Below are 22503 nucleotides of genomic sequence, written 5' to 3'. Positions count from 1 at the left end.
ATCAAGGCGATCCTTTATTCATCCATTCCCCGTCGATCGGTTTCGAGCATATGTAATGTAATTTACGCCACATTGTGTAAACTGACGAGCAAACTGAATAGAGGGACCGCCTGACTGAAAACTAACGAGCGTAGTCCTTTCTTTTAGACTGCTGCATCATGAATCAATGCCTGAGTAAACGATTAAAATGATGTACGAAATCAACATAAGAGGGAGTTGTGAGGCTCAAACCTAACGCTAATTGTGTAAGAAACACGTGCTTTATCCTCTAAACGCCCATTTTCTTCTTCAGGTCCTCGTCTTGCGCTGACATGGCCGTTAGTTTTTTGCCAATACGCTCGTGTACCTCCAGATACTTTGCCACACATCGGTCGATGCACACGGACTCTCCTTTCCCTGTAGAATGCATATTGCTCAATCAATCAGACACATCCTACGCCGTTTTACGAATGCCTTCACACTACTTACCCAGTTCCGAGTCGGCATACTTTGGTGGGATACACTTTTTATGGCAAGCCTGTGTCATGCGACTGTACAAATCCGACATCATTTCAATTTCCATCTCCTGCATCAGCTGCAGCTTCGCTTGCTGAGCCGCGTTCAGGTCGGCCATACTCATCGTGGGATAGTTTGGTTTTTGGTTGCTTTACTCAACGAATTGGAACTGGCGCTTTGTGCGTTTTAAGTCGCTTTTGCTTCCGTTGCTTACTGTGTACCAGACGAGGTAGTATTCAAATGCTTTTTGGCTGCTCCCCGCTAAACGTCGAATCGGCGCGCTTCCTTTACTTCGTATTGCCCAACGTTCGATTGACGCATACGTTCCCGAATTTTCATATTCTCATATCGGTTCTTATCTACCGATTGTTTCGACGCGACGAACGCTCCAATACCCAGCACACTGATGATGCCCCTGGAATGGTAACAAGAAGGGAACACCATGTGCAGTGTTGTGTTTTTCAACGTTGTAAACAAATTTTCTATGCAAACGTCCGTTTATCAGCGCACCTACCAGCCAATTCCGATCTTGCCCAGATGTCCGAGGCGCATAATCATGTGTAGCTCCTTGAAATTATACGCTACATCAACTAAATGTGTAGCAAGTAGAACTTTTCGTCTGATTTTAATCTGGTACGTGAGGAAAGTTCTTACGAAACACACTACAGGCGCAGCACACGGTTTTGCTCGTATCGTAATGACAGATTAGCACGGATTGTAAACACTGCTCGTGCGACACTTGAAATGACAGTTTGTAATATGGATTATTGCTGATTGTACAGATGTTGAAAGGTAAGTTATTTCTAGATAGTATACAGGCACACGCAAGAACAAAAAGATTTTGCCTCGTGCACCTTTCCAAACTCGAAATAAAATGTGTTTTTAGCTCCATTTCCGTATTTCCTTGCGTATTTTTTCGACCACCCTGTTCGCTGAAAAGCCCTTTCTCACTGACAGTTGCTCCGTCTGTCAATTGATATTTTTGGACAACATTTTGCTTCTTGCAAAGATTGTGTGTGTGCTTCTGAGAACGCCAAAAATTTTAAGCGCTCATATCGTACTCGCGAACTGTTTTGTTTTTGTTTTTCGCGATACAGAATACAGCAGTCGAAAATATTCACGATTTGAATGCGTCTTTACCATACCAACATCGTTGTAAAGTTCGCCTGAGGGACCAGAACCGTGCGGAGAAACTAGAATTCGGCGGAAAGTTGATAAATAATATCGCAAACGCTCTTTGGAGATAAGCCTTCGAACGGTGCACGGTTTTCGGTGGCACGAGTTGTTTTAACCAGCGTTGCGAGCCTTTTAGTGACACTGTTGTCTTCCGCACGATGCCTTCGAAGAAGAAAAAGTATAATGCACGTTTTCCGGCGGTAAGTATGCGGCAGATGAAGCGACAACACCGGCTTGCCGTTTCGATGCACCAGCACTGCTCTGGTTTGTGTATGTATTTATACTAATGTGTTTTCCCTTGGTTGGTTTTGTTGTAGGGTCGCATCAAAAAGATAATGCAAACGGACGAGGAGGTTGGAAAGGTGGCCCAGGCTGTTCCCGTGATAATCTATATCCTTTTTCAATTGCTAAGAGTTTGGAGGGTTGTGCGCCGTTTTCGTTTTGTCTGTAATTCGTACCTGTTTTCCTTAACCAACATTTGTCGTTTTCCGCTAGCGCACCTAGGACATTGGAACTGTTCGTGGAATCGTTGCTGACGAAAACGCTGAAAATCACCAACGCACGGAACGCTAAAACGCTCTCCACATCTCACATGAAGCAGTGCATCATATCGGAGAGCCGGTTCGATTTTTTGCGCGATCTTGTCAAAAACATCCCGGATATGGGCATTAACGAGGAGCTTTCCGGATCGGAAGCTGGCTACGGCAATGAAGGAACCTCACCGGCATCTACCTCGACCTCGTCATCCTCCATGTCGTACTCGAATGGAGCGGCAGCGGCAGCAGCCGCCGCTGCATCGACCACAATTGGCAGTCACCTGCCGTACGAAATGCATCCAGTATCGCTGCAACGTTCCGAATCGTACTCGCCGGCAACGGTATCCTTCTCGCTGCTACCACACCACAGTCAGTCACACGGCAAACGAGGCCTCAGTCAGGGTGGAAGTTTAAATTTCTACAAAGAGATACCGCTCGAAGAGACGGGGAGTCCGCCGCCGCCGAAACTGAACCGCCTTAATTCAGCCCCGGCCGGCGGTGCACCGACAGCTTTGCCATTTAAAATCGACATCCTACCAAACCTCCCGACAGTGGCCGGCATGGTCACGTCCCCTGCCGTATCGAGCCCGACCGTCAAAAGTACGACCCAAACGTCCGGTGCCATAACGCCACAGATAACGTACAACTTCGAACGACTCGCAGCAGCACCGTCGACGATGGTCCCATCGACGGTTGCGTCCCTCGAACCAGTCATAAAGCTGGACTATTCTAACCTAAGATTGCCGGCGACGAGCGCGTCCCCGCATGGGAGCTCTCGACGGTCGGCGACAACGCAACCCACGATCAAAATTGATCTCAGCAGCTTAGCAACCGGCGGCCCTCCGACCGGCGACGGTGGGACACCGAAGAAACTTACGGAGGCTGGAGGTGGAATGAGTAAACATTATGCATCACCCACCACCAGCTCCGCAGCGATCAGCCCAATAGCTGTCCAAAGCCCGGTGGCAGCGGCACCACCGCTCTTCGCAACCCTATCCTCTACCATCCCAGGAATGGATGAGGATTACGACGATATTTAACTTACCAGCTGGCGCATGAACGATGCGTCGTTGTAGTTGCATTTACTATGTCTTGTTTTTTTCCTTCCTTTTTTGTTTGCTTCTTCTCTCTGATGCACTAACCCCTCGGTTTACAACGATTGGATGTTGAATGTCGCTGAAAGAATAAAGCGTTACTGGCGTTACGCAGTATAGCAAACAGCCACCTCACGATCACAAGTGGAAACAAAAACCACTGTTGCTTTGATGTGATGATTGTAAATAGTACATTTTGTGTGTTCAAAAGTCAAGCAAATGGTTAACAAAGTCCTTTTACGCGTGACCTTTCCGCACCACCCCCTTTGGATCCTCCGCACAGCCTACTAGCGCGTAGACTGTTCCACACGTGTACCAGTGTGTAAACGGATCAGAACGGAAGAAGGATACGATGTATGTTTTACCAAAACAATTAATAGGTTTCAGTCAGGAAAAAGGATACAGAACACGTACCGCTAAACCGAAAACACCCTGTAACACCGAACGGCCACGTTGGACACGTGGACACAGATTTACGTGGCATCCCCCTCGTGGTACGCGGTTACGTTTCCTTTACTCAATTTTGTTGCCTTTAGACAACACAACAACACACACACACATAACAGTAAACTGTGAAAAAATGATTGTATTAAAGCGTAAATTAAACAAAAAAAAACAAACCATGAGATAATTTTGCTTTACAAAAAACATTTTTCCAACCAAAAGTGAAGGAAAGAAAGAAGAAACGTTGTGCATGCATACCAGTATTTACAATACCTCAATCAACAGCGTAATAGTAAGATAGACCAAAAACACGCGTAACGTTTAGTATAAATAGATAAAATTTATTGACTGTGATTATGAAGCGATTAGTATAAAATAGTTTTTGTATTTCCTTTTAGTTTGCTTTGTTTAACTCTTGCTCTTATTTACGCGTTTCAGGTAGTATACAAACGATTAATAGCTATACACGCAAGATCAGCTTTGGCGCACATGATGATCATAGTCAACATTACATGTTACCAGGAAACATTATACTTCTTTGTTTGCTTATACTATTAGCACACCTTCCCTATATACAAAAGGTGCTGTACGCTTGTACACTTAATCTGCGGGCAAATAATGAGGGGGGAATGGGGCATTTGTACCGGTTGCGTGTAGCGCAGAATCTTTCGAAACGGGAATGGGCCATCAATAAAGCCATACTTTGCATTGTTGCTCTACACAGGCCAATCAAATCATTTGATTCGTACTAATAAATAAGAAGCTACTGGACGTTAAGTGTTGGGTGGGGTTCCCATTACGCACTAGGGAGGGCAGCGCAGCGCACCAATTGGTTTTTTTTTAAAGTGGGATGGTTGGTGTAGGACAAAACCTCCTACGTGGAACACGCAAAACAGTTGTACGCGAGGTTCAACAAGTTTGCCACCTTAAGCGGCACTGCTGTCGCTTCGTTACCGCGTGGATAACTTCAATCAAGTAATGCTCATCTTCTCGCGCCTCGCCAACATTGGCTTCCCATCTAGCACCAGGGAATTTTGAGGTCGTCCACACGTTCCACCTTCTTAATGTCACCGCATTGATTGCCGCAACAGCGACCCATCAGGGCGCGACATCCAGCCATCATCCGGAAGCTTGTTGTGTTGCTGGTGAACCGGTGTCCTATTTCTCCTGCAAGCTAAGCCGCAACACTTCGGCCAACATTTCCTCCTCGCGCTGCAGTTCCTCTGCGCGGCGTGTTTCCTCCTCCTGGCTGAGCTTTATCGCCAGCTCTAGGTTCGGATCGAGATAGTCGGGAACGCTGTCGGCTTCGTCGACGGCGACCGGTGCCGCTTGATGATCGAGGGCTAAAGCGGGTGGTAGTGCTGTACCGGTCGTTGTGCTACTGCTTAGAAATCCGGTTATCAGTGATTCTTGCAAAGCTCTGTGAATTACACAACATAGAGAAGCGAACCATGGTGTGGGTTTTTTTGATTCTGTAACTAGCGATACACGGGTAGTGGGAAGTTGTTTATGAAGGTGAAAATTGAAAGACGCAATTACGTGTTTAAAACTAATACAGCTGTCAAGCCTACGCAGTTAAAAACAGTATAGAAAGAGTATGGCAACGGTTGCAAATTCTGTAGGGGAGGAAACAAATTACTTATTCATCGAATTACTAGCTTCTAATAGTATTGCTAATGTAGCGTAAGCAATAAATATAAGCAATTTAACTTAATTCATGTCGTTTAACGTTAGATGGTGTAATTTTTTATGATAGTTTTCCGATAGTGGACAAGTTAAAAATAAATGCATCATATACGGCTTCATTACTGCACCTGTTTCACGTAAAGGAAATTTGGAAATATGATAGGGTTTCTGCAAATGGTAATATTATTTAGTAGTATAGTAGTAGTAGTAGTTGTAGTACAGTCGAAGCGATAGTAATAACAGTGGTAGTAGTAATGGAGAAGCCCGGCGGTTTATTTGATAGCGACGCAGGTCTTTAAAAGACAGGACCAGTCCAAAATCTCACTCGGACCGATGCCCAATACGCTGGGCTGACTGTCAAAGAAAGTTAGGAATGGCAGACATTGGACCTGAGGTTGTTATGTCGGTAAAGAAGTATACAACGATTACAGTACCATTACAGTACATTCAAAATTACTTAATATGAAAAATGCACAAAGGTTAATGCCTCTCTGTTTAAGATTCCAGATTTAGATTCCCACAAGTTATTATGAGTTGTTCCATAACTACGATAAGATTAAAATATTTTATAACCTCTTCGTTGTTTTAAACAACCAGCTAAACGATATAATTATTTTTATACTTATTATATTTAAAAAGCATTTTGTAAAAAAAAACAGCGGCCACGATTTAAGTAAACTATAAGAAATAAAATATAATGTTCGCTAAAGTAAATTATCAATTTGCTATAACAATGGGCAATGAAAGAAACTGATGCAATAAGCAAGGAAATAATTACCTTATTACATTAGCGAATTTAATGAGATTTATATAATTTGTGGCTAAAAATTAGGGTTCCGCGGTAACTTTACTTTAGAGTTTGATAACTACATCCAGGATCTCCAAGCAGGCGGCAGCTAAGCGCCCATTGAAATTTATCTACTAATCCTCGAGCGATGCAGCGCCATCATCAGCCTACACTCCAAGAAGCGTACATCTATCTTCTCAATTATAAATATCACTGCAAGAATTAGCATGTGGCAGAACTCGCACGGTGATACCAGAGTTTACACTAAATGATGTCTTCGTGCAGATTGCACTCATATCATTGGAATGGATCCTCCATTGTCCTTCTACACATACGTGGCATAAAATCTTCCACCGGATGTTTCTCTCCTACACAACTGAAAGATTTTCCACAATTTCAAACACAGTTCATATCTCAAAGCAGCTGTAAACTATTTGATAAAAGTCCAAGATTTGACCACGGCGGGAGGTATTTTGAAAAATCATCAGTCTATGATGTAATTCCCAAACTTCTTTGTCGTTACTGATTTTCAAAATCGGGACTGTCTATAAGGTTTAGAACGTTAAAAACTCTGGTCGTGTTCTATCAGCATTCGTGTATAATCTCTACCATAACATGCACGATTTCAGTTCTTTTACTCTAAAGCAAACACTCCTCGTCTCCTTGTCTTATCATTCGCTTATTAAATCCATCGTTAACGTGTTGATTGTTGAATGAGTAAAGGCTTTGATATTTTGTCTACTTTGTCTGGTCCTTTTTAAATTTTAAAGTTTGCTACAACAAGAATAAGTAAGATTATTAAAATGAATGGCTTCATAAGTGACTGAAAAAAAACAACTATTGACCGTTATGATAAAATAATCAATTACTATAGAATAACTATAGAATCTCAAAAAAAATTGTAACTAAATGAGAAACATTTAGTCCAGAAGAGTTTTCAAAATCTGATTGTCACTAAAGCTAACTCATCGTGATCAGCAAACACTAAACGAAGCACAAAATGGATTAACTTTTGGAAAACAATTTCTTCAGTGGACTTCTAGCGATCGAAGCCGGCAACATGCCACCCATTAGGGAGCCCGATTTTTTCGTCTCGGGAGAAGTGGCTCGGCTCGAGGAACTACCGGGTAGCGTAAGAAGCACAAAGTACGATAAGCAAATTCAACATCAGCAAGATAATTTGCGTGCATGATGACACAACGGTGATAATTGTGCACCGAGAGAACAAAGCATCATAGCATTACATTGCACAAAGGGCGCAACACACACAACATACAAATGGGGAACGCGAATTAGTTGATAATTGTGGTGTGCAAAACAAACGAAAGATTCCATTGTAGAACAAATGGGAAAAGAGAAAAGAAACGTAGAATATTAAAAATCCAAATAGTGGGTTACGATGTTAAAATGTTGGAAGAGTTAGAGTAAGGGGCAAGAAAATAACTTTGAAAAAAAAAAATAAACGTTAACATTGCATCAACTATTGAAAATGCATTCCACAATCCCTTTATGTATCTGGTGGATCGCGGAGCCCTTTTCCCACACCTTACCTTTGCAGTTGCTCGTCCTCATAGTATTGGGGTGTCAGCGGTCGCGGTGCTTTCAGTGCTTCCCAGATGTCGACCTTATCGTTCTCACTGCCCGAATCTACCAAACTCTGCTGTATGGCGAACTGCATCAGTTCGTCCTCATCCTCGAACGTGAGCTGTTGCCGGAAGTCGGCAATACCACGCCGGACACCGTATCCACTCGGTGCTTCGAAGCATGCATCATCAATAACGCACGTTACCCGGTCGTCACTCTCGCGAATGTGACTGACGTGCGGGACCGGATGTTCGATCGCAAACACGTTCCCAAACGTAACAACTGCGTTCAGCACATGGAAGAGTGGAATTTCTAGAAAAGAAAACAACAAACAAACAATGTAATTAGATTCCAATGCTACCACGTAGGACAACGAATTGTGGCCTTATGCGTATAGGGTACCAATTTTAACAGGGAATCCAGACGGAAGCTGCATCGTTATGAAGTCCTTCAGCTTTGAAACGTGCGGACTGGCCATCGTAGACATGAGATCCAGTATCGGTAACACCTGCTCCTGCAGCTTAATCGGAAACTCTTCGCTCAGCCAAATGTTTGCCTTAAACATTTGCTCTTTGGCAGTGATTCGCTTTGGTTTGCCAACGTCCCGCCCGTTTAGGTCCATATCGGAGAAGTACTCTTCGGCCGAGGGTGCCGCATCCTGTGCGCCACTACTTTCTCCCTCCGCCCCATCCGGTGACCGATCGTCCTCAGGGCTGTAGGAGGGCGGGACGGCAGGCTGCTGCTCCCTAAGTGCACTTGTACTCGATCCTGCTACCGCGGCATGATCGTAATCTTCCTCCGTCATGCCGAGGAAGTGTTGCAGGGGAGTGCGCGAATTTTTCACCCGTGATTGCTCATTGCCGAGATGTTCGTTGCGGGTGCGCGTTATAAACTTCACGTTGCTCGCACCGTACACCTTACACTCGTACCCGTTGATCGATTCGACCTTCTCGCTGCGCCAACCCCAGAAGCCGGATTTGTTGCGCTCGAAGCTGATCTTGTCCATGTCGATGTGGTTACAGATGACCGGTGCCTGGAGACGCAGATTCACCGCTTCCCGGCTCGGCCGAATGCCGTCGATGTTTTCCTCCTCGATGTTGCGCATATGCTCCACCGACACTTCACCCGTATCGTGATCGATCTCGATCATGCTGGCCGTTTTCGATTGGCCCTTGTAGATATAGCTGCGGTTGCCCCGCTGCCAGGTGTTGTTATCGAAACCCAGCAGCGTCGTATCGATGCGTACGTTTGATCCTCGTTTGTACACTTTGTACGTGTCGCTCGGACAGACGCGCGACATCAGCGGTACCCAGCTGGTAAATTCCCATTTCATTTCGATGTAAAAATCTGGAGTGTCCTGAAGGTGCTGCAGAAGCTGGGGCACGTGCGACACGCGTTTGATGTGGCGCTGCAAATCACGCACCTCAAGGATTGCGGTCAGAATATTGGCATCACCGGAGCAGACGGCTTCCTGCACAACTGTGGGAACGAAAAAGAAAGGCCAAATAAAAATCTCAAACACGCAAAGTGAACTTCACCTCATCGTACCTGACCATCCATCGCATTCGACGTTGGCATTGCATTTTGCGGATAGCAGCGCTTTAACACATTCCAGGTGGCACAGCTTCACCGCTAGCATAAGAGGTGTTCGACCTCGGGGATCGAGCGATTCCAAGTCATGCTAAAGGAACGAAAGGAAAGGTTAGTAAATCCGGTCCAATTTATTCGCTTGGACAAACCCTAAAATAGCAACATTTGAACACCGATCAATGGTTGTCTCATGGGAAATCAGTTGAATGATTCATTAATTTTCCCTGCTTTCTGCGTATTGCGTGATTATTTGTTTGCTCACCCCAACATTGCCCATTTGTTGTTACCGGTCTAATCGAATTAGACCGCGACCAATGGGGCCACTAATTAGATTAATCACATTTTCGTGCATACGGATCCTTTTGATTACTCACTCCCGGAAGAGGAAAGAGCTTTATCATCACGTACCGTTTTCTCACTGATGGCTTGCTGCAGCTCCTGATAATCGTTGTTCCACACGTGCCAGTGGATGGGGAAGCTTTCCTTGATCTTATCAACGCTAATCATTTTCGATCCGATCCTACGTGTTCGCACTAGAAAATCTCGGTAGGGCAGAATAAATGCATCAAACGGTGCACTTGTACGCCAGCGGGCACAATAACAAATGGAAGCACTCGGAAACGGATGGCAGTCTGTCACGAGTATTCGTTTTCGATTGCTGGAAGGAACAAATGAACGATTTCACCTGCTGTCGCGGTTCTGGCACTAGCATCCGGGAAATGCAGTAAGAATAGTTGCGGAAAACAGGATAGATTTTGGTGTCCGAGGAAAGTTTTTGTGTGTGCAAGGAATACCCAAGTACCACTATTGTGCCGTCTACGTTGACAACTGTTCGTTGACTGTCAACAACGACTCACAGCCAAGGTTGAGATCGTATAGAAGCTGCAGGGTGGTTGGTACAGGGTGCACCAGTATAAATTTAATTTTTTATTTTTCAAAAATAGCACGAGAAAGTTTCAATTATTTTTTTTAAAAACATTCTCTAAAAGATAATGATTTACACTCTAGGGAGAAGCAAATATATCGTAATATAAATATGCAACTAATTAAATAATAATAAATACATCATATATCAATATATATCAAATATATAATAATGTGAAAAAGAAAAGGATGGAGAGGAAAATAAAAGGCCAATGAGATAAGAAGAAGAAGATAGAAAGCAAGAGGATGAAGGAAGAGAAAGAACAAGCACAAGAGAAATCAAAGAGCAGAATTGAAAACAATCTAGAAGAACTAATAAAAAGTACTAATAGACTCTAGAAGAAATAATAAGAATAAAACAACACGGAAGAGTTGACCAAAGGCAAACAAACAGTATAAAGAGTAGTGATATTAGAATAAATTTAATCTGGTTCATAATGCTAAGATAAATCTTTACTAAAAGTAATATCTTGACCTTAAATGCGACATATTACGATATTTTATATTTTTTTCTGAATCCATTAAAATAATCAATTAATAATAATCATTAAAACGCTTAAGCAACAAAACAAAGTGCTAATGTTTTAGTGAAAAAAAGTTATTCCTAATTGGACATCAAGCCTGCTTATTAATTACATTTATTTACATCACATTTGAATAAAGCAAAAGAGTAATCAAACTGTTTAACTTTTGAATATCTGTTTGGTTAATGATTTTACCATATGTGGGACGGTCATCCGTTCGGATCCGCTTCACGCAATAGAAACACATACAGTCACCTTCGCCATTGACCCGCGCAGAATCGTCAATCGACCGCGATTAGAACGGGTTAGAGCACCGTACGAGCATGTAAGGGTGTGCGGTTGTAGCAGAAACAGCAAACCGTTGGGATTCAAATTTCAATCATTCAATTTAGCCACCGCATTTTGGACACTATCACCATGGATTCGCGAAGCTGATAGAAGCCGCTCGCGACTGATGTGCTATTGGCTTTGTAAACAGCTTCCAAGTATTTCATTTGCTTTCGTTTTCCCTAGGTTTTTTTTCTCTCTATTCCATTCAGTTTAACATCGGTTTCATTTCTAAACGTCTATATCACAAATAAACCATCTGTTTTAATTGAAAGTTAAATTGTTTTCTACACCTTTCACCTGCGCATCAGCACATGCTTATTTAGGATAATCGAGTATAACGTATTGTTAACACGCGGGGTAACAATCAATCGAAGCAGCGAACACGTGTTTGCAACAATTGGCACAATCTTTGTTGCAGAACCTTTCGTTCGTACCAGCTTTCTCTATCAGTCTATCAGTCGTGGACGTGAGCAGATTTCTGTAAACCTTTTGAATGTTTTTTGTCTTGTGTCTTGTGTGCGTGATCACGCATCGACGAGCCGGCGAGAAGTTTCTTCATACGCATCGCTTTTCTTGAGCGTTGAATAAATTTACAAGTGGAAATCGATAGACCGGCTGTCAGTTGTTCGTGGGCAAGCTGTTGATGAAATGGGAGATTATTTGCATAAAACACCGTGCCATACATACATCGCCGCCATACATCGTCCACAAATTACAGGGAAGGAATACGTTTTTCAAACATTGTTTAAATCAAACAAGATTTAAAACAATGTCAATGTAATTCTGAGGAATTTCATAACCAAAAGAATAGTGAATAATGTGGCTCATCATTATTGAAGCCAAATTACAAGAACTAAGGTTCAGTTGAATAGTTCCACACAGTATACATTCTAATTTAAAAACATATTTCTGTCAGTTCTTTTATCGCACTTTAAAGCAAATCAAAGCCGCGCATTGATTAGAGGGGGAAGATTAAACTCACAAAAGTAGAAAACGCATTTTCTCTTTAAATTTTACGCATATGAGAGAGCCGGACAGTTACCGTTCTCTCAAAGTGGTTTCTCTTGCTTTTTTCCATAACCCAATGCAAAGAGAGTTTGTTGATGATAATGTTAAGTTGGTTAAAAAGTTACGGACGTAATAATAATTTTTGTTAATTAAACAATTTGCATTTTTTTATCAGCTCTTAAGTTTCATGCTACGAGTTATTTAATGCTTTTGTTTGGCTTATTAATGAGTGTAATTAGCTTTAAGAAAATTTTCATTCATCACCGTTAAGTGGTGATAGCTCGCGGTTCACCAATCCCCTTAAAAGTCTTAAAATATTTTCTGTAGATTATGTATCGTGTATGTTGAAGAATTTGTTTTCTAAAATTTCAATAAAGTCCAGAATTTTATTCTTTTTTCTGGTCTTTTATCAACTTATCACAAAATTAATCAATTTGGAATAAATTTAATAACAAAATACCATACCTGTAACTCATGCAACTCTGAAACAAAAGTTTGGTCGAAGAACTTAGACTTTTTTCATTAAAATAATTCTTACTACCCATTTTTTTATTGTAAATATTTCATATAGTTGCATGAATGACATTTTATGTGATACTTCACTTCACTTCACGGAGAAAGAAGTCGAGCCTGGAAGAGCACGGTAAATCGGCGCACAAAATATTCAATCGCGCATGTCTGTAGTAAAGCAAAAGACAAGGCATAGACAATGCCTTTAGAGAAAGGACTTTATGCAGTTCACATTCGGCTGATATTACGGCAAAGATCTGTATTAATACCACAAATAAACAAAGTTTTAATAGAGTGAATAAATAAATAAATAATTAAAATAGTAAATAAATATACGAATAAACTAAAATAATAGCACAAAATGAGGTTAGTTTACACATTAGTTTTACAAAAGTTTTCGGCAAGGGTACGATACTTTTAAGTCTGTCCTCTCTGAAGCATGCCCCTCCATAAACGTTCGAGAGCGCTACATGGAGCGTGCTCTCAGGTTCGTGGCCGCGACCTCACAGTAGTTCCGACCGTCGCTTACGCAGGGTGTAAGCCGCGCCACGACGTAAATCAATCCGTTTAAACTAGCTATTGAAGCTAGCGTTAATACGCGATAAACACAACCCCAAACAAGTGCAAGAAGTGTCTTTCGCGAAGTGTACAGCAATCACATTGTAGCCCGGTACGTGATCAGGAGGTAACTGTGCTGGAACCACAAAAAAATGAAATAAAATAATTCCCAAAAACAAACAACACGAAAGACACAGCCTCAACCGGCTAGTGTGTGCGTTGTTTAGTCGTCAACGCGTAGCGAGTCACGTTGCCGCGGTACGACAAACGGTGTATCGTTTGTGTCGCGTTTGTGTGGAAAATGTAGAACAGCTCGGCGGGAGCAAACAAAAGATCGAAAAATAAACCGCATGTGGCTCAACAGATATATGATCGGGAGGAAGTGGAAAAAATCCCTTTCGTGATGGCGCTCATACGTGTTTGACAAAAAATAATATGTTGATCGTCACGAATGATCGGTGAGTCGTTGCTACTAATGGTTCCTTCATGTACCTCCAGGAAAGAAGAAGTTTAAAAAGGATTAGCAGTTCCGACCAAGGTAGGAAACATTCCTTAGGCGTTACTATACGAAAGTAAAACGAGTTGTACATGTTCATCATCTTAATTGCCGGCATAAAAGAAGTGCGGTGCGAAAGTGAAGTTGCTGAAAATCCCATGCGTCACACTGTCATTTGATGGGTTTAGTCAAATTTGCAGTGTCGACCTCAAAACTAAAGTGTAATAAAGTGAAATGCCTACTACCAATAGAAGGCTGCTGCGTAAGGTGCTCGATCGTACGGTGATGTCCGTTTGAAGTTGTATGCTGGCCAATGTTGAAGAAGCACTTTGTTTTGCTACTTAATTCATCTGGCGTGTCTGTTTCTGTGCATGTGTGTTTGTTAACCATCGGTGAGATATATGGTAGCAGACTAAGAGCATCGCCCAAAGAAAAAGTGCACTTTCGAGATTGAGAGTCGTTGTGAAGTGGATGGTTTTCCTCTGTTAATCGATCGTGCGCATCGTCACATGTCGTTCGTTGAAAAAGTAAACCAAACCCCAAAAATAGTAGTGCCCGAGAGGAAATTGAATTTTCTACCCCTATTTGCAGCAGTGAATAGCACCCTTCGCACAAAGCCATCGATCTCCACGCTGAGATTGAAATTTTTCGAGGGCGAAGTGTGACAGCAGTGAAATTGTCAGTACAATCAAAAGTGCTCCACTTCCATCATCTAAAGTGGTCCACGTAGATCATTCAAAAGTTTTCTGTTTTTAAGTTGAAACTCATCAACATGAAACAGTTTGCTGTGAATGGGTGACTTCCGAGCACGGAATCGTTTCGCTTTCTCATGAAGAGGTTTACTTTCATCGTGCGTATTAGTGTTTGAGCGTTTTAAAATCGTGCTAATTCTGCAATACTCAACTAGAAGCTGGTACACAAAGTGTCAATTGGTTCCCATGTACGGTTCAGCGAGTGGTCAAAGCGAAGAGTTTACTATTTTCTGTCGTTTATACTGCCGGGTTGAGGTGCAAAGTACAGGCGCCTGCATTGAACAGCTAGTGCTGTTCCGTATGTGCGTGCACGTTGCTAAACGTATTGCACTGTGACCAGAGCAACCAGTGTCAATTGATCAATTACCCTCCGGTGCCGATAGTCCACCGGTGTACGATTTGTACACCGTCAATGTTTTGACGATCATCGAACCGTTGAACAAACAAAAAAAAAACCACTACAACGACAAACCAGGCAACAACTGTTTCCGTCGAATGTGAGCAACAGAAGCGCGGCTAATAGCAGTCATCAGTGGTGCAGTGAATCACCTGGAGCCGGTCACCATTCAAACATGGCTCAGTTTAAAGACAACTCTTGGGTAAGTGTAATCAGCGTACTGCTAATACAAAAACATACACGCTTCCATTTTGTGGTAGTTTTGTCGAAAGTAAGCGATGTGTAAAGCGAGTAGCTTGCGCGGGCAACAACACAACACAGTGCAAATACACAGCGCCAGACAACATTTACCTTGGTAGGGACGTACGCTGAGGTACGTTGCGCTATGTGCTCTGGGTTCATACATTCTGAGTGACTTCCGCTTGGTGTAGCGTTTTAGCCGGAAAGTGTGAAGTCAATCAAATGCAACGATATGATAAGATATCCCATTTTAAAAAGCGTAATGGCGTTGGAAATTTCAAGTTTAGTCAGTCTCAATATTCCATTATGAAGTCATGATTCAACAACAACTCACTAAGAATTTGAAGATCTTAGTAATGCTATTGAACTACTACAAATAATTACTTACTACTAACACGGATTTTAGAACTCCTCTTATCTAATGCTCACTCGTTCTTAATTGGCGTCTGAGATTAGATCTAGACTAGAAATATTAGATCTCTTAAAGTTTTTGGATGAGTAATGGATATATCACTCTGATAACACTAGGGAGGTTTAGAATATTGTTGGAGGTATACGGCGACAATTATATTTGTCAATACTATGTCTTTCAGATATTATTATTAGGATTAGATCAGGAAATTTCACTAAGTAAGATTCGATAAGATTAATGAAGAACAGACATTTAAGATATTTTCGTAACTTCTTACTACGATTAAGGACTTTCGAATTTCTCTCTAATAATGCCCTAGGTTTCTTGGAGATATTAAATGAGATCTGAACATATCACTCAGATAACTACGCTATAATTATGCAAGAATACATTTATAGAATGTTTTCGTAGATACTTTTTGCAATTAGGTGCATTAGAAATAACGCTCACACATTTCTTCCTTAGTCTAAACATGGCTTTGGTGTCGTAATTGCTAATTTAACTCCCGGCCCAAGTTATGTGAGGCAACAATTAAACAAGTGAGAGGAAATGCATTCCCGCACCACAGGCAACTGTTTGGTAATACCCAAAAATTAATGCCATTATTACAAATGGGTTACTCAACGCCAACGATCGATATCTTAGGAGCGCGCGTAGCGGATGGTAATTTACGGAGCCTTTTTTGCAAATCAAATCGATCTACACACCTAACCGAACCGTGGCTTACGAAAGCGGCCAATGCAAACGGTTGTGAGAAAAAAAAAATATATTTCGCCAGTATTACGCAAAAAGTGCACGAGATACAGTTTGTAAATGTATTCCTCTGTGCCGCGTATGCTGCGGCATAGCAACTTTTGTACGACGTGAGGAAAATACACTACATTTCCTCGTTTCTGCAAATACTCACCACCGGAACAAACAAACCCCGAACCCGGCAAAACGATCGCAATTGGCATACGTGTCAGCAGTACCATCTATTTGCTGTTCGCAGTTCGCTAATCAGCTGCCGCTTCAACCACTGGGCAAAACGTTGCAAAATTGCACGTTATGCTTAGAGCTGGCCATTTTCCCAATCAATCGTACTCACAAATCGGCAATTGATCTACGAAATCGATCATTCCATCGCAAATCTTGATGGTTTTAATGGCTAACTTCAACCGACGTTCAGTGGAAAAAAAGCGGGAATCAGCAGCTGAAGGGGGAACACCTAATGGGAAAGTGAGAGTTACAGGCGTGTTACAGCTCATTCAATCCCACCGCCACCCCGAATGGTGTAGCCGTGTAAGACGGGGAAGGCAGACAAATTATTCCCTTCACATGCGCAAAGACACGCTACCGCCAAAAAATCTACATCCGAAAGGTAATCGATCCACGTAATGTGGTACGTACTAGATCCGTCTATACGGTACGGATCGAGTGCTTGAAGATGTAATTCGATTTCCCTTTTTCGCTTTCGCCGGTGTTCCGAGACGGCCCAGATTTGGTGTGGTGTGGTGGAAAGATTGTTTGGGTCAAATTGGTCGGGTGGGGCCCATAATTCCGTTCTACTTTTGCAACTGGTTGATGTATGGAAAATGACCATTTCCCACCGACAGATGTACTGTGTTGGGAAGAAACGGAAAGAAAATGCAGCGAAATTACGAACAAAACAATTTCCAATAATTCCATCCGTTTTGGGGAGTTTTGAAGATCGCAGAAAATTGTGGCATTAGCTGAGGAAAATAATGGAGATGCATCAGGGAGTTGGCTGATGCAGACGAACCGACACACCATGTTTCCTTTTGGTTTTTTTTTCACTGAAAAGTTGCTTCTATTACCATTCCCCCAAAACGAGTAGATCTCTTCCCTGAACCATCCAAGATGCTAACCCGCCGGTCTTCGTACAATCGAGTTTATCAAAATGATTAGATCGTTTACTCGTTTTCAGTTCACCGGTCGTTTGCCTGCCGTTTGTATTTCGTTTCCCTTTTTTCCCTCGCCATCCGTCAGACAAAAGAGGTCTCCAGCTTTCGAGTGGAGCAGAAATCGGACATCCGGACTAGGAATGGTTTGTGGCGGGTTTCCGTTTGATGTTGTTGATGTCGCTCCAAATCCAAATCTCCCCTGCCAGATGAGCCCTTCATAGTCTGTTTATTGCTTGAAATGGTGGGTTAATTATTAAGATCTCGCGTTAAGTTTGAAAAGAGCAGGTCAGGGAAGAGTTGAAACTGGGAGTGTTTTATGTGTAATTAGCGGGAATTGTATGATGTGCCAGAGTGGTGTCTTTGTTTGGGAACTCGATAGATCTCTGGAGTTGGAAGATCTCGATAGATCTCTGCATTTGAAAGTTGTTAAACAGAACTGCCTATGTATAATGCATACAAATTCGAGACGATCCTGGTCACGGCACCAAATTTTGCAAAAACCCCAATTCTAAGTGTTACCCCTCCAATTTCCCCAATATACAACACCATTGTAGAGTTGTAAGTGAAAGAGAATACACGCATTACTAAATATACAACAAACATTACCAACGGTCAGGATTTAAATTAACATTCCATACTGTCTCAGACTGGACCAGGTGGCTATTACGTTAGCTGTTCGAAAATGCATCCACCGTGTCCGTGCCAGCCCACCACAACCGGCCTACTGAAAATGTCAGATTCATCCATCATCGTTTGGGGTCGTCTTTTGTTTTGTGGGTCAATACCGTCTTCCTTGTTTTTTTTCTCTCCATCGCCTAATTAAGCATACCGCCCCGGTTACCGTCAGGTGAATGTTGTTTACGCGCTCAGTTAAATCACGACGGCAAACAGTGGCCCCATCATGCAGCAGGTGACCGATCCGCTGGCTGGCCGTTTGAGCATAAAGGCACCGGGAAGGTATCATCCCGCGAACGGGGCCAACGGCCGCGTTATGCTCTGATTTCGAAAGCTCACCCTCTACGTGGAAGGGCAAGCATCGATCATAAGAAAGGCAACGAACGCCTTCACCCGACGCCTCGGGATCCATCACGTACTGCGTCGCTTCTGGATTTGGGGAACCGTGACGAACATGGGGCAGTGTTTTTTTTAGGCAACAAACGATGCGTTACCGGTCTGTTATTTTGAGTCTGCGTTGGGAAGCGGCACCGCCAGCTGCAAACAAATGCCGCTTTAGAAAGGTAACCTTAAACCCGTTCTGTAACCGGTCGATACGTTCGAAGATGTCCAGTAAAACAAATGTCCCAATGCGCGTAGGATGCGTTGAGTCGTGCAGGGTGATGATAAATTAATTAAAGAAGATCGAGCGCTACCTCGTGGGCACGATAAATGAAAGGTCACGGCTGTGCAACCGACAGCGAAATGTCAACAAGTGAATGTGGCACCGCCGCTTGAAGTTAATCTTAAAGTCCGTCCGTTGTAATCTTCCATCGATTAACCTAGTTTTCATTGTCTTTTTGTGTGTGTGTGTGTTTACCAGAGCTAAAGAATTATAATTCGCTGTCGTGAAAGAAAAAGTAACCTAAAAAAAAACACTTAAACATCTGTCAACTAACGAAATGAAGCTGGAGAGATTGCGTGTCGTCCGGAAATAGATCCAGCAAACACGGTGTCTGATGATTGTGTCGCGCTCTATTTAGCGCGTTCCGTTTGTCACCGAAATGATTGTCAAAATTGGATCACAACCCGTGCGATGGGGGAGTGTTCGTACGGGAAAGTCTTTCCGATAGAGATAAGATATACATTGCGAACCTTGGCAAAACAATATCCGGCACATCGTAGACATCACATCGTAGTGGCCGTCGGCTTAGGCAGACAGTTCCAATCCGGATCTGACCCCCATAAGTACGGCTCGTTCACTCCCTTCTGGGGCGTAAAGGGTGATAATAGAAAGTGACTATCGGACGATTAAAAATCCATCCATCTTGCGCGATCTCCGCCAACTTTGGAGCAGCAGGGTGGGGACACTGTTTGCGTGTTGGCCTGTGGGTTTGACTGTTCAAACAAATCGACCAGCAGTCTGGAACAAAGCGAGATGGAGAGAAAACATTAACAACACATTCAAAACAGTGCCGGGCTGTGCGTTGAACGCAGCCCATTATGTTAACCATCGCTGCAGAGGCTTCGACCAGGGGGTCTCGTTTTGATGTCCGCGGGATGTCACGGGTGCCCGTGCTGCCGATAGTTACATTTACATGCGATTGCCCATTTATCACTCGCACTCGTCTTACAGCGCAAACGCCCAAGGCGAGGTTCCGCCAATGTCGGTTAATCTCGAGGACGGATTTGAACTTGAGATTTAGCCTTGAGTGAAGGACTAATCGGCCTCGGGTTGTTCGATGCGGTGTTCGAATTCCTTTTTGATTCGGAGTTGTGGCTGGCTTTCCATGCCATCAGGTAGACAGCACAACTTTCACTGTTTTCAGAGACTGGGGGTTTCATGCTTGGTTCCGATTTTTTTTTGTTTTGCGCCGCAGGATGCTGGCCGGGATTATTGTTAAGTGAAGTGCTGAGGAGTACCTTGAGGTATGGGTTGCTTCTACCTCATTCCCTACATTAAATAATTAGACGACAGCGGCTGTTATCGAATGTGACTACTTGCTGAGAATATGTTTTTCATTTTTATTCGACATTTATAATGGGTCGGAAAATAAGCAAGGAGTTCTGGTTAGATGTCCTGATTAAAGATGTCACGATATACATTAACGAAATATAAAATTGATCATTTTAACAAAGTGTTCTGATAGTACACTTCGATCTTAGCCTTTAGGCCGAGAAGGTTTTAACAATGCTGATTTAAATAGGTTTTTACAAGTTGATTCTTCATAATGTGCTTACACGCAGTTTATTTGTTCTAAATTGAGGAAGATCCTCGGGTCGCATCTCGCTCTTGACTCATGCATGAGTGTGTTCATGTTATGAGGTCCAGTACTGTAACAAAGAGCGATAACACGATGACAAGTGCGATGACCACTGAGGATGTGTATTTAATTGCGGCTGTTCCATTTATCCATGGTAATTCCCTCGCCAAACACAATACAGGTCGTAAGTTTAAAAAAAATCTCTATACCCTGCTTCCCGTATTCAGGACTAACTAGTTTACTACGTGTTAAACATAAGTCTATTAAACGGATATATGGCAACCATGACCTAGTACGACGTTACGCTAAATAGAGAGATAGAGAGAGAGTCGGCGAAGAGTTATTGGCTTATTGACACTGTTTTGTCGGACAGTCTGTCTGTGTGCATCGTTCCAGATCAGACTTCCTTAATCCGTTATGTTGTAAGCGTCAGTAATGGAGGTTGTGGAGAATTTGATTTTAGTACCTTTTTTTTTAGTACTCCTATATTAGGCTACTAGTACAAATGGTGAATCACCTAATTGAATAACATTGCGGATGGTGTTTGTCTTGTCGGTATAGCATTAAATACACAACTTTAGTGGGTTGATGTGTACTTCTACCAATTACTAACTTAGCGGATCTTTATCGGCACCACTACCTCAGGAGGTCTAGGGTTATCAACTCTGGTTTTCTTTAAGTTTATGTTAACTTTAACCCGTCACCGGATAGTCATTCCTGCGAACGGAGGATTGGTTCAAATGGGATTTTGGATCAGTTCTCTCGAGTACAGACCTGCACCGCTACCAATACACCGAATACCACCGAGCCGCTCCGGTCAGGAACTCTAGCAATTAGTAATCATCGGACTGCTTTGGAGATATTTGTGACTGCTGATAACGGTGTAAAGAATCTTTTTTAAATAATTATCATTTATTACTGAAGTAAAGTATGTATTGAGACATTATAGAATTCGTTTAAGTATTATTGGAGTTTCGTGTGTACATCACGTTTCAAGAAATGTTTCGTACTCAAGTGCGAACTTTGTGTTGTTTTGCGCCAAGAAAGACATTGTGTGCTCTATGCACATTCACACCGTGCTATTTGGTTTCAGCTCAGCTGGTCCCTATAGCCAGTCGAGATAAACCGCAACATTTCTGCCCCAATTCATCCGTTGATCAATCTGGCGGGGCAAAAATGGGAATCATTCTCTTGCGGTTACCGGTTTACCATTACGAACACTTTCCAGGAAGCAAACACTCGTCACCTGCGGAAACGTTCATCGTTTGCCTGGCTTGCCCATAGAAGTGCATCAGATCGTTGCATTAGTTTGTTACACTACTTACACTGCTCTGTCTATTACTCGACCAACACAATTCTACTACACTAACCGCAGAGATGTAATGCAAAAATAAAAAAAGTACAATCACATCTAAAATGAATAGCATCAACCTATCCCACGGAAATGCTCTCGCCATTCACATGTAAATGAATTTGTGCATCACCGGCAATGCAAACCACGCAAGCGGAACGTCAAACCACATTTTCCTCCCGATGCCTGGTCCAAATACACGTTCGCCTGTTAAATGTTCTGCTAGGGTTCGGTTTAAACGTTCCATAGCCATATAAAACAGAACATTACTCTTGTTGCGCTGATTTTTTTTTCTCTAACTGTTTATCTCGATTATTCTCGATGGTGAGTAGACAACGCGTAGATAGAATTTAGGAACCCACGTCTAAAATGTCCTCTTCATCATCCACAGATGGAAACAGCAAGTGTTTGCTGTTGGATCGCTTGGATCGTGGGAAGATCAATTCTGTTGCTCAAATCCCAAATTTATCCCACACACTATGTTCTCTTATCGAAACGGTGTACTACGGAGGTGGTGCGAGCGAGCTCACTTGTGGATTTTACCTGTTTTATCCTCCACACACAGTCTCGACATGGACATGAAAAGAGTTGCCCTAACCTTGAGCGAAAAAGTTGATATGGAGGGACAGGTTTCTTCCTAGTTGATGTTTTATATTGTTGTTCTGGATGGTAACATCTAGCAAGCGTACGCATGGTTTTTCATTGGAACTTCTTGAGCATCCCGAGCTGTAGCGTCCGCTGGTTCAAGCGCGTTAAGTTGATGATTTCGTCAGTACTCTTACGTCCG

The 22503-nt window shown here is 42.7% G+C and overlaps 4 protein-coding genes across 4 annotated transcripts; 1 reads left to right on the top strand and 3 right to left on the bottom strand.

Annotated features, from left to right (window-relative positions):
• Position 1: 1 nt before the first annotated feature.
• LOC128303343 (mitochondrial import inner membrane translocase subunit Tim10) lies at positions 2–768 on the bottom strand. Its single transcript, XM_053040273.1, has 2 exons — positions 469–768; positions 2–396 (listed from the first exon to the last, which is right to left on the bottom strand). The coding sequence occupies exons 1-2, from the start codon at positions 617–619 to the stop codon at positions 269–271; spliced, it is 279 nt and encodes a 92-aa protein (XP_052896233.1). The 5' UTR covers positions 620–768; the 3' UTR covers positions 2–268.
• On the bottom strand, positions 757–1176 carry LOC128303351 (uncharacterized). The gene is made up of 2 exons (XM_053040285.1): positions 1010–1176; positions 757–910 (listed from the first exon to the last, which is right to left on the bottom strand). The coding sequence occupies exons 1-2, from the start codon at positions 1051–1053 to the stop codon at positions 757–759; spliced, it is 198 nt and encodes a 65-aa protein (XP_052896245.1). The 5' UTR covers positions 1054–1176.
• A 362-nt stretch (positions 1177–1538) lies between these two features.
• On the top strand, positions 1539–3902 carry LOC128297007 (uncharacterized). Its single transcript, XM_053032556.1, has 3 exons — positions 1539–1871; positions 1989–2061; positions 2172–3902. The coding sequence occupies exons 1-3, from the start codon at positions 1830–1832 to the stop codon at positions 3245–3247; spliced, it is 1191 nt and encodes a 396-aa protein (XP_052888516.1). The 5' UTR covers positions 1539–1829; the 3' UTR covers positions 3248–3902.
• An 832-nt stretch (positions 3903–4734) lies between these two features.
• On the bottom strand, positions 4735–10085 carry LOC128310571 (ankyrin repeat domain-containing protein 13D). Its single transcript, XM_053047243.1, has 5 exons — positions 9801–10085; positions 9351–9483; positions 8205–9281; positions 7769–8114; positions 4735–5165 (listed from the first exon to the last, which is right to left on the bottom strand). Exons 1-5 carry the CDS (start codon positions 9897–9899, stop codon positions 4904–4906), a joined length of 1917 nt encoding a protein of 638 aa, XP_052903203.1. The 5' UTR covers positions 9900–10085; the 3' UTR covers positions 4735–4903.
• Between the last annotated feature and the right edge of the window lie 12418 nt (positions 10086–22503).

Source organism: Anopheles moucheti, chromosome 2 (genome assembly GCF_943734755.1).
Source record: "Anopheles moucheti chromosome 2, idAnoMoucSN_F20_07, whole genome shotgun sequence".
Lineage (NCBI taxonomy): Eukaryota > Metazoa > Arthropoda > Insecta > Diptera > Culicidae > Anopheles > Anopheles moucheti.
The sequence above is the reverse complement of the archived record's forward strand: the minus strand, read 5'-3'. Positions and strand labels throughout refer to the sequence as shown.